The following is a 12,532-nucleotide window of genomic DNA, read 5'->3' on the forward strand; positions in this document are numbered from 1 at the left end:
CTAATTCTAAATTAGAATTATTTTCCCTTTCTGTAAAGATTTATAGTATTCATCTCCAGGAGTATGTTTTATTTACTTATTTATTTTTATAATTATTATTCTTTTTAGAGATAGGGTCTCACTCTGTTGCCCAGGCTAGTGTGCAGTGTTGTGATCAAAGCTCACTCTAGCCTCAAACTCCTGGGCTCAAGCGATCGTCCTACCTAAGTCTCCTAAGTAGCTGGAATTACAGGCATGTGCCACCATGCCTGTTCAAGGATGTGTCTTAACTGCCTCCTTTTCAACCTATTGGTGAGGGAGAGAGTCCCACTCTAGGGTTATGGGGATGGTCAAACACATAATACCCACCAATGGACAAGTGAAGTAGATTGAAGTTTATTAATCATTGGTCACAGACCAAGAAGGGAGAACAAACTATGCGACACAGGGCAACATAGGAACAGAGTGAACACCTAGGGGCTGTGGGAGGCAGCTTTTGTGTCAACAGGGTAGAGTGAGCCCGGGTTCCTGCAGAAGAATGTGATTGTCTTGTTTGAATGATTCCATGGGCCAGCAGGGAACTGAGACCACTAAACAGGGATAAATAGTAACCGTGCTGGTCCTGTTAAGAAGGAGGATTGTTTGGCTAGGGGATCTTATCTGCAGGAATGAAGAGAGAAAGGAATGTGTAGTTAGGCCATTCAAGACCAACATTGGTCTTTAATTTTAGACCTTACACTACAGGGTGCTAAATCAATGTATTTTTCAGAATATATTACTTAACCTATGTGGAGTAGTAGAAATAGTGCTATATGGGGAATCAGGAAACCTGGATTCTATTTCTTTACTTATCTCTAGTTGTGAATGTGATTTAATCTGTTAGGCTTCAATTTCTCCATCTAAAAATGGAAAGAGTAGATGATCTCAAGATTGCTTCTTGAATTTTCTACACTCATAGATTTAATGCTCCTTTAACACTCAAAATCCAAGCTGATTTGGTGATGAGGTCTTAAAATTTCAAAGCCCTGCTTTTTCCAAATGGAGGCCAATCATATGCAATAAAATTTGGGAGGGAAACAATACAAAGAATAGATATTAAATAATGGTTGTTTTCTTTATGGTTTGATTTGTTGCAGGACACATTCATATGTCATACCATTACACAAAGTTTTGCCATGGGCTCCATTTCCCCTCGAGACTTTATCGACTTAGTGTACATCAAGCGCTACGAAGGAAATATGAACATTATCAGTTGTAAGTTGAAGCATTTTGCCCATATCTTGGAATTACTATGAACCATTAATAAATGTTTTCCCTTTATTCACAGCTTCAAATAAATTATATTTATAATTATTTCCTTTTTAAGTTTACTCAGTAGGATCAACAAGTACACGTATCATGTAGATATGCCTGTGACACTCCGAAGGTGCCATTTATATAATGGTCAATGTTTACAACATCTCTTAGACTTTTGTAGCATATATCATGTAGTAGTGAATATAGATAGATACTTGTAGCCTAAAACTTCAAGTATACGTTTTTAAAATCCGAAGAAACAAAATTAATTGTTAGATATGATTTTATATTTGAATTGCTTATAATGAGCATATCCAGTAACTGATAAAACTGTTAAAGAAATTTCCACTAGATGGCTCTTTACATAAATGTGCTTTTATTTCTTTTAGAAACTGCAGGTTTTGATATATACCTATCCCCACTCCCAAATGTGTCACTCTGTAAAATGCATATGTGTAATTTTCTAACTTGCATTATTGATCAAAACATACCATTCCATACCGTGAGGATCTATGGACTCAGATAACTTAAGATAACTGATGGTGAAGGAACTTTGGTAGCACAGTGGCATAGAGCCCGTTTTTCTCTATAATTTGAATTAATTTCACTATTCCTACTTGGGACCAAGGACAATTACATTTTGTTAATTATTATTTCCCAGCAAGATTTCAGTTCCTTCGAGATATCTTTAGTACTCTACTTTTCAGAGTCCAGACTGCGTCGTAGCACTCATTCAAACCCAGTTAGCTCTTTCTTCAGCATGCCACTAAGGGCTGATGTTCATAATGTTCATATATGTTTAGTTGTCTCATTTTTGAAATGAGGGCACATATAATGTATTCATGGCCTACAACATAAAATAGTCTGTCTAAACAGATCATACATCTGTTATTTTCCACATTTTGAAAGCAGACCATTTCTATATAATTATTAGTGATCAGAGGGAAGCTAAAAAAGAAGTAGAGATTAAAATCAACAACTAGAGGTAATCAACCTCTAGTTGATAGTGATTTGGTGCACAAATCACTATTGAATTTGCTTTACAAGTTTCCATTGAATGAATTTTCGATCAGTACTCATAGTTTTCTTAACATTTCTTTTTTTTATCCTACCCTGTACCTTGCTATAAGCTAAATATTTTGCTTGCATTATCTCACTAGTGAGGAAACTGAAGTTCATGGAAATTAAGCAGTTAAGAAATTAAGTTACATAGCTAATAAGCAGCTAACCCAGAATTAAAACTCAGTTCGTTCTGATTTTCCAAAATAAGTGCTAACTACCACACCATATGCTTCATAAAAGACCCATACCTGTTTGTAGACTACAACAGATTTTTTTTAAAGAAGACAAGCAGAATTTCCATATTTCAAACAGAGAAAAAATCTTTTATAATAACATCACTTCTGGCAGTACTATTATAGGCTCTGTCAAGATAATGATATAAGTCATAAAAATGGAAAATTTATTCAACAACTCTAGTCTCCAAGTTAGTGTTTTACATTGTATTTCCCATGGAATTGATTTGCTTATGTTAAAATCATATCAGAAAATCCATCTTCTCTGTTAAGAGCAGGATTCAGTTGCACAGAATAAACACATATATGTTTTAAAATATTTTTAGAAAGAGTATATATATATTATCATAAATTAAATCATAAACCAACCCCCTCTGCATTCACATAGAATACAGATACTATGTTGCATAATTCTAAAATAAACTCTACTGATTTTCAGTTAGAGTTTGAAGTTAGTTACAGGGAATTGCAGAAGGGAGCATTTTAAAATATCGTTATTGACAGACCATCTAACCACTTCAAATATTTTACTTAAAAAAAAAACATGATTAACAAAAAAATCTATGAACCCAGGACCCTAGTAGAATAGTTTTCACCCAAAGCCAGTTAACGGTCTTCACTCAAACCCAGTGAGATTTAAGTTAGTTATAGGCATTAACTATTTTCTGAGATTTGAGCCATCTTTTGCTTCAAATCTCAGAAAATAGTTCAATGATACTTTTAACCATTTTTCTTGTATACAGAAGTTGACAGCATCTTTAGAAATACTAGCAGGAAAAAATTTAAGAGGACAATAGTGCTGATACTGGTATTTTCTCAATTTTGGCTTCATATGTGCAAATAAACATTCACATATATAAAACTAATGTTAATGCTATTAACCAACTTAAATGCTATATTATATATTTTTTAAAATATGCTGCTGGAAATAATTTTTCCTCTTTATGAAATAGGTTTCATTTTAATTTTTTAAAATCTCTTAGCTAAAAGCGTGGATTTTCCAGAATATCCTCCATCTTCAAATTATATCCGTGGTTATAACCATCCTTGTGGCTTTGTATGTTCACCAATGAAAGAGTAAGTGTTATTTGCACTTATTTATTTTAACAGGTTTTTTAGTTCAACTTGTGATTTAGTTCAAGATTCCTGGCTCATCAGTAGAAATACGTACCAGCATATTCTGTTGGGGGAAAAAAAAAACTGCCCCTAAATATGATTTTTAAAATAACTTCATATAATCATTTTCATTTTAAGTATAATCAGAATGGATACTTCCCTATAAAGTATGATCTGAGGTTTCTGAGAACAATCAAACACACACAAACATTTCCCAGCAGTTAAGCTTCCTTGATATTTTCTATTTCTCCATTAGAGTCATTTCTGTAAATTATTAAGGAACTTTTATGAATTAAAAATAAACTTTCCTAGAATTATAACACACATTTATCAGTAATGAATGCTTTACTTTGAATGAATTCTTCCCAATGGACTACTTACTAAGAGCAGATACCTGCAAAATGAGATCCAGTAGGTACATTCAGATAAAAGAAAAGCTGAAGAAATCAGAGATGAGTCACTGCCTAAAGGTGGCCTTGGGATAAAATGGCAGCATAAAATATACATATTTTGTAAAAGCATATACTCTAATTCAATGTATATCATTTCATAAGTTCCTTAAGTTTTAATGTTTGCTAAATGATTTTTTATTGAGTAAAAGATATTGGCACATGAAAACAGATGCATTGGTTAGATATAAATGTTTCAGTACAAGAAAAAAAATGTATGTGAAGGAAGCCCAAATGAAATTAAATTTTGGACCTGTATTCCTTAACATTTCCTCTACTGAATTGGAAAACTAAAAAACCTCACAATTATTCACGTTAATGTACAGGATTGTTGATACAGATAATAATAACAATGCGTGGTCTTTCTACCCATTTGTCAATTTTGAATCTAGGGCCAAGATTTTATTCTCCATAGCAGGAGAAAACAAAACAAATGAAGGGTAATTACACCAATTCAGCAAGGTAATCAACCACTGGCACGGACTATAGTTGGAAAATTTTACACCTTAAAGCGTGCTTCACTGGCCAAGTCCCCTTCTTGCACCTTGTCAATGCAGAAGTGCACTCCAGTAAATATTAGAAAGGCTTTCTTATGTGTGTAAAGCCATTGTAAACACAAAGAAAGATTTAAGACCATAGAAACTACTAGTAAGGACAGCAGTTCCCATTTATCCATGGAGATATGTTCCATGACCCCAAGTAAATGTCTAAACCCATGGATAGTACCAAACCCTATGTATACACCATGGTTTTTTGATCTCATAATCAAGGAGGCTACTAAGTGACTAATGGGTGGGTGGCCTATACAGCCTAAATACGCTGGTAAAGGGATGATTTCACATCCTGGGTGGGACAGAGCAGGATGATGTAAGATTTCATCACACTACTCAGAACAATATGCAATTTAAGGCTTATGAATTTTTCTTATTTCTGGAATGGGTTGACCTTAGGTAAATGAAACTGCAGAAAGTGAAAGAGAGGATAAGAGGGAACTACTCTGTTCTCAATCTAGCCATTTGAGGCACTGTAAAAATAGTCTAAACCTTGCATGGAGAAAAGTATAAGAAAATGGACACTCACGCTATTTGTTGGAACGGTCGTCTTCCTTGAAAATTTTATAAAACTATATTCTCCCTTGCACATTTTTAAGTTGACATTAAAATTTTTCATAGGGATTACATTGATGAAAAGTAAATTACATTGATGAAAAGTACAATTCCCAGCATGTGCTAAACATTGACTTTTAAAAAAAAAATGGTTATATCATCCTTATAAATATATCCAGTAGATTATAAATACCATAACTTGAAACCCACCATTAAATTATTCACTTTAAAATAAATACAACTTTTAACAGTCAGAAAATTTACATCATTCCTTTCCTCCTTGAACTCACATTTCTATTTTTCCCCTCATATAATTTTATTCTAATAGAATATATTTTATGGTTTGAATTATTTCATAGTCATCCTAATTCTTTGCAAAAATGACATGTGTTTAAAGTTTTAAAATTTGTTTTACTTCCCATAACTCTACTGTCTAACAACTACAAATATATATATGCCTTCTGGATTAAGTTATCATTACATATTGATCAAAATTAAAAATATGTTTATATATAAATATTAAACGTAGTGCAAACTGTTATTAGAAACACATATTTTATTATTAGCAAAACTGAAATAGCACTTACTATGTGCTAGGCACTGTTATAAACAATTTGCATATATTGACTCATTTGATCTTCAAAGTAACCCCATAAAGTAGGTAGTATGACTGTGCCCAATGGGCAGGAAAGAAAGTGGAAGCCCAAAGAGATTAACTATCTGAAGGTTATATATAGGTAATAGCAAAGCTCAGTTTCAAACCAAGGCAGACTAGTTCCTGAGTCCACGCTTTTAACCATTACACTCATTTCATTTAACTGTGGGTGTATATTACTGATAAGACAGCATTCAATATCAAGTCTACTGGTGCTTTCATTTTAAGAAAACTGAAGAAAATTTATTAACATAAATGTGTTAAAATGGAGAGTATAATTCCAGCACTGTCAATTAAATAATTTCTGATTTAATAATAATTAATAAAAATAAATTTCAGAATTATATAAAAATATTTTTTATTTTATTTTTATATAAAAATTTATGAATTATATACCATAAATTATGTAGTGACCGATCATCAAAAAATAGTTATCATTAAAAAAAGACCTGGCCAGGCATGGTGGCCCTCACTTATAATCCCAGCACTTTGGGAGGCTGAGGTGCGTGGATCATCTGAGGTCAGGAGTTCAAGATCAGCCTGGTCAACATGGTGAAACCCCGTCTCTACCAAAAATACAAAAATTAGCCAGGCATGGTGGCGCATGCCTGTAGTCCCAGCTACTCGAGAGGCTGAAGCAGGAGAATCGTTTGAACCCAGGAGACTGAGCTTGCAGTGATCCCAGATCATGCCACGGCACTCCAGCCTGGGTGACAGCGTAAGACTCTGTCTCAAAAGAAAAAAAAAAGACCTGTTAGCTGACAGCTCAGTTAGATCCTTCAGTTTTACTGGAAAAAAAAAAAAAAAAAAATGGCATGACTTGGAAAAGATTTTTTTCTCAATCTGCTTCTACTCAGATTTTCCCTTTAGCATATCAAAGATTTTTACATACCAAGGTAAAGCACCATAGTACTATTTAGTGTGGATAACAGGTATGCCTTTGTTGTATAAAGCAAGAGAAGGGCGATTTTGAACAGGCTGATAGGAAAGAAAAAGCCCACATCTCCATCAGAGACATATTTACACATCAGATTAAGGAAAAAATGCATATGGAAGTTAGAGATTTGAAAACTTATTCTCTTAAAAGTATTCATCCTTTCCTACCCCAGTGTGAAGATCGGTGGGCTAGAATATAAAATACCACTTAGAGTGCAGTGTGGAATTAACATGTCAAAAAGCTTAATGCAAAATCCTTTGACCTAGAAATTCTAAGTATTTATAAAAGTGTAAATGGGGCTGGGTGAGGTGGGTCACACCAGAAATCCCAGCATTTTGGGAGGCCAAAGTGAGAGGATCGCTTGAGGCCGGGAGCTTGAGACTAGCCTTGGCAATATAATGAGACCCTGTCTCTTTAAAAAAAAATTTAAATCTAGCCAGGCATGATTGGGCATGCCTGTAGTCCCAGCCACTCAGAAAGCTGAGGCTGGAGAATCGCTTAAACTCAGGAGTTCGAGGCTGCAGTGAACTATAATCACGTCCCTGCACTCCAGCCTGGGCAACAGAGTAAGACTGTGTCTCAAAAAAAAAAAAAAAAAAAAAAAAAAAAAAAGCATAAATGGATACATTACAAAGATATTTTATTGCAGCTTTACTTACAGTAGCCAAAAGTGAGAAACAACCTAAATGATAGTCAATAAAAGGACTGTTAAATAGAATAGAAATACTGTCTGTAGCCATGAAAAACAATTAAGTAGATCTGTATGTACAGACACAGAAGGAAGTTCATAAGATAAAAATAAAACTAGTTGCAGAAAAATGTCTCCATTAAAAAAATAAAACTCTATTTATATATGTGGGGTACATACTCATTTATGTACAGATGTATGCTGTCTTTGTATATGTGTGTGTGTGTATATATATATATACACATATATCTATATAGACAGTCACCTGAAAAGATAACAATTAAAACTATATACAGTGATTATCTCTGGGAAACAGGATAAGGGAAATAAGGGAGGGAAATTTTTCTTTAATTATGAAAAATTTATATTGTTTAAATTTTCATAATAAGCATACATTACTGTTAGAATTTTTAAAAGTCAGTAAAATGACAAAAAGAAAAGGGTGCCTAAAACTGAAGGTTTTAAGAAATATTCTAGCCACTTAATATTTTTAAGTACAATTTTTAAGTATGTCAATGGTGAATAAGAATCCTGCTCTCCAAAAACCTGTAAATTCAGTAGGTAAATCTAAAAATTTCTTATCTTTTTTTTAACTCTTCTTTTGCTTACAGAAACCCAGCATATTCCAAACTAGTGATGTTTGTCCAGACAGAAATGAGAGGAAAATTGTCCCCATCAATAATTGAAAAAACCATGCCTTCCAACTTAGTAAACTTCATCCTCAATGCAAAAGATGGAATAAAGGCACACAAAACTCCATCAGGACGTGGATTTCGTCATAATAGTCATTCATGATACCAAAAGAAGAAATGAGGCCATTCTGCTATAAAATCATGTGTAGTAGTTATTGCAGTTTACTTCTAAGTCAACATGCATAAATAATACTGTTAAACTATTCTAAACAGTATTCTTGTACACATTGCTGAAGATAGTTCATAAAAATAAGAACTCATAGTTGTACAAGAATATGGCATTAAATACAGTTTTTAATCTCACATAAGAATGATGTTAAATAACAAGTGTTATTAGCATATTTTCATCTTTTGCTTTTGTCCCTGTAAAATCCTCTGTATAAGAACCAATAAGAAAGCAGATACAGTCAGAGGTCAGCATTAACTAAAGGTTAAAATATACTTTAAATTGCTTTTCTTTCACTTACTGCTTAAATTGAGAATTGTAGGAAAAATGAACATAAAAATTGAAAAGAATTCCACTAAAATGTATGACTAATGACATTTAGAATTTTAAATGGAATGAGTCATCAAACAATTTCTGATGTGGCCAAGATGCAATAGCCCATTCCTCCCAAGTCTTTCCTCTTAAAACTTAAAGACCCTGCACATAACACAACAAACAAGCATAGGAAAACTCAAGCATAGGTGGAAAGAATGCAGCAAGCTATCTATGGACGTTGGGACTTAAGGAATGACATTCAGTGAGTTCTCTGGGTTTCCTTATTGCCTCCCACATATCCCAGGTGGGAAAGACACACACACACACACACACACAACTGCATGCATGAAAAGCCTTCTCCTCCTAGTCATAGGACCAGGCGCCTAACAGAACAAAAACCCTTTTTTGTAATGCCCACCCTACACCAGCCAAGCATCAACCTACAAGCCACCCCCATGGTTTCAGTGTGGCAGAGCAAGGAGATACTTTTCCATCCTACCCACCCCCATCCCACAGAAGCAGATGGGAGTGCCCTGACACACCCCTATCCTATGGTGTCTGCAAAGCTGAGCAGGGAGCTAATCTCCCATCTTCTACCTGGCAGATGTAGGCAGCACTGATTGCCCTTCCAGGTGATGTAGACTGACCAAGCAGGGAGCTGATTTTCTGTCTTCCACTCAGCAGAAGCAGGAGGTAATATAGGTAGTATGAGTGAAGTCCAGTGACAAAGACAGCTTCCACCCCTAGCTGGCAGCAACGAGACTTAACCAATGTCTTAGTCCATGTTCTGTGGCTATAACAGAATACCACAGGTTGAATAATTATAAAGAAAAGAAGTGTATTTAGTTCACAATTCTGGAAACTGAGAAGTCCAAGAGGCTGGTACCGACATCTGGTGAGGGCCGTCTTGCTACATCATAACATGGTGGAGGGCATCACATGGCATGAGGGTAAGAGCAAGAGAGACCTCACTTTTATAACAAAACCACTCCTGTGATAGTAACATTAATCCATTCATAAAAGCAGAGGGACATTCAACCCATAGCAACTAGGTAGTGCAAAGAAAGACTAGTGACCAGGGAGCTTCACTACCCTCTCCCACCCCTACTCCCACCCCTGGAGTCACCAAGGCCCAGCAGGATGCTAAGCCTCCATCCCCACCCTCCATCAGGGTGTAGTGGGAACAGTGACCCACCAAAAAAAATGTCCATGTCACATCCCTGGAACTTGTGAATGTGACCTAATTTGGAAAAAGGGTCTTTGCAAAGATAATTAAAGATCTCAAGATGAGATCACCCTGAATTATCCTGGTGGCCATAAATCCAAAAACAAATGTCCTTATAAGAGATACACAGAGGATAGAGACATGGAGAAGAGGAGAAAGCCATGTGAAGACAGAGGTAGAGACTGGAGTTTTACAGCCACAGCCCAGGAACACTTGGAGCCACCAGAAACTGGAAGAAGTGAAAAAGGATTCTCCCGTAGAGCTTTCAGAAGGAGTGTGGCCCTGCTTTCAGACTTCTGGCCTCCAGAGTTATGAGACAAAAAATTTGTTTTTTTAAGCCACTAAATTTGTGGAAATTTGTTATAGTTTCCATTGGAAACTAATATACCCTCTCTGGTGTTAGCAGGGTTCAGCAGGGATCTGAGCCTCCATTCCCACCTGGGTATCAACAAGGTGAAACAAAGAGGTAGGACACGGGCCTAGGCAGCACTCCATTTCCTTGTCACCTCCCCTGTGTCATCAGGTTCCATTGGGGAGGTAAGCTTCCAGTCCCACTGGGAAGCAAAAAGGATGTGCAAATCAGTGCCCCCCTTTGCCAGGAGGATGTCAGCAGGGCCAGAAGGGGAGCTGAACTGCCACCTCACCCATCTGCAATGAGAGGCAGTCTGTGCTCTACTTTTGCCAGAGTGGTGATGGCAGGGCCCAATGGAAGGCTAAACCAACACATCCACCCAGTCCTCATACTACACCTGAACAGCAGGACTGCCTGCTAAAAATGAAGATTAAATAGGATCCAGAGGTCTTCAGAAAGAAAAGAGCATTGGAATGGGTAAAAATAAACTGTTCTCGTGAGTATATTAAATCACCTTTGATGGGTGACAAAGGTTTAAAAACAATTCAGTGGAACAGCCTTTCAGCAAATGGTGTTGGAGCAGCTGGACATTCATAGGCCTTGATCTAACCTTACGCTAAGTACGAAAATTTACTTAAAATGGAATATGGAGCTATATGCACAATATAAAACTATAAAATATTTAGAAGAAAAACACAGGATAAAATTTTCAGAACCTACAACTAGGCAGAGATATTACACTTGACACCAAATCATGATTCTTAACAGAAAAAAATGACAAATTGACCTTAATCAAAGTTAAAAAAGAAAAAAAGGTATACTACGTGAAAGACCTGAGAGGATGATGGAAAGATAAGTGATAGACTGGAAAAAAAATATTTGCAAGACATTTCCAACAAAGTACTTGTAACTAAAATATATAAAGAGCTTTCAGAACTCAACTGTATAAGAAACAATCTAATTAGGGACAAAGACATGGACATTTCACTAAGATATCCATATCAAAAGATGTTCAGCATCATTGGCCATTAGGTAAAGGCACATATCAGTACAAGCTTACCAGAATAGCTAAGTTTTTTTTGAATAGTGATAACATCAGGTGGTGGCAAGGATTTGGAGAAAATGGATCACTCATACATTGCACCTGGAAATGTGAAACGGTAACTGCCTCTCTGGAAAAGTGCGGCAGTGGCTTGCAAATCAAACAAATACTTACTGTACAACCCAGCAATTGTACTCTTCATCCCATAGAAATGAAAGCATTTACACAAAAACATGTACACAAATGTTGATAGTAGCTTTATTCCAAATAGCCAAAAACTTGAAACAACCCACATGGGTGAAGAGTTAAACTGTGGTAATCCATACACAGAATACTACTAAGTAATAAAAAGAACAAACTATCGATGCACACAACAACTGGAATCATCTCAGGGGAATAATACTGAATAAAAAAGCCAATCTCATAAGGTTAAATAGTGCATTCTTCCATTTATTTAACATTTTTGAAATGACAAAATGATAGAGATGAACAGAATTAGTGGTTTCTGGGGTTAGGGAGGTAGTGGGAGGAGAAGAAAGAAAGTGGCTGTCGCTTTGAAAGGGTAGCAGGAGGGATCCTTGTGATAAACCTGCCCTGTGCATTGACTGTGGTGTGGTCACATGAATCTATACATGCAATAAAACTGCATAGAATTAACACGCATAAATGAGTGCATGTAAAACTGGTGGTATCTAAATAAAGGCGGTCAAAATTCAAGTGTGGGAACATACAGAAATACCATTCTCATTAAGAGTAATTAGGTCTTTTCATGGCACTCACTTCAAACTCCTTTAGTAATCACCCTCTAGCTTCAGAAGTTTGTCTTCCAGCCTTCTTTGCATGAGAGAGGATGCACAGAAATCTGGGGATTGGGGACCTGTGGGAAGAAGAAGGGCACAGTGGGGGAGAAGCTGGAAGGCACATAAAAAACCACTACAATTTAAAAGAGCAGCATAACTAAAGGGAGACTGTCTTCTGTTCCCAACTCTCTTCCTAAATCTCCTGGGATTCTGAGTGTTATTTTCCCTTTTCTACTGAATGTTCGGGAGACATAATTAAAGTTGTAGTTATACTATGATTTAGAATATGCCTAATTTTGTGAGTATGCAACTTTTACTATTTTCCAATTTAGACTTTACTCTTAGAAGAATGTGAGCCTTTTAGCCACCCCTAAACTTCATAAACATACAAATAACCAAATTATACATTTTATAAAATA

General features: G+C 35.8%; 1 protein-coding gene across 5 annotated transcripts in view; it reads left to right on the top strand.

Annotated features, from left to right (window-relative positions):
• Positions 1-8,665, top strand: part of STARD6 (StAR related lipid transfer domain containing 6) — a 29,164-nt gene extending 20,499 nt beyond the window's left edge. For 3 of the 5 annotated variants that reach the window (XM_050767892.1, XM_050767891.1, XM_050767893.1), the window contains 3 exons: positions 1,116-1,233; positions 3,554-3,647; positions 8,133-8,663. In XM_050767892.1, coding sequence (XP_050623849.1) covers positions 1,116-1,233; positions 3,554-3,647; positions 8,133-8,316 — 396 coding nt within the window. In that variant the 3' untranslated portion in view covers positions 8,317-8,663. Of the gene's footprint in view, positions 1-1,115; positions 1,234-3,553; positions 3,648-8,132 lie in introns of all 5 variants that reach the window. The other 2 variants (XM_050767894.1, XM_050767895.1) reach the window with 2 other exon arrangements.
• The last annotated feature ends 3,867 nt before the right edge of the window (positions 8,666-12,532 follow it).

This window comes from Macaca thibetana, chromosome 18, assembly GCF_024542745.1.
Source record: "Macaca thibetana thibetana isolate TM-01 chromosome 18, ASM2454274v1, whole genome shotgun sequence".
NCBI lineage: Eukaryota > Metazoa > Chordata > Mammalia > Primates > Cercopithecidae > Macaca > Macaca thibetana.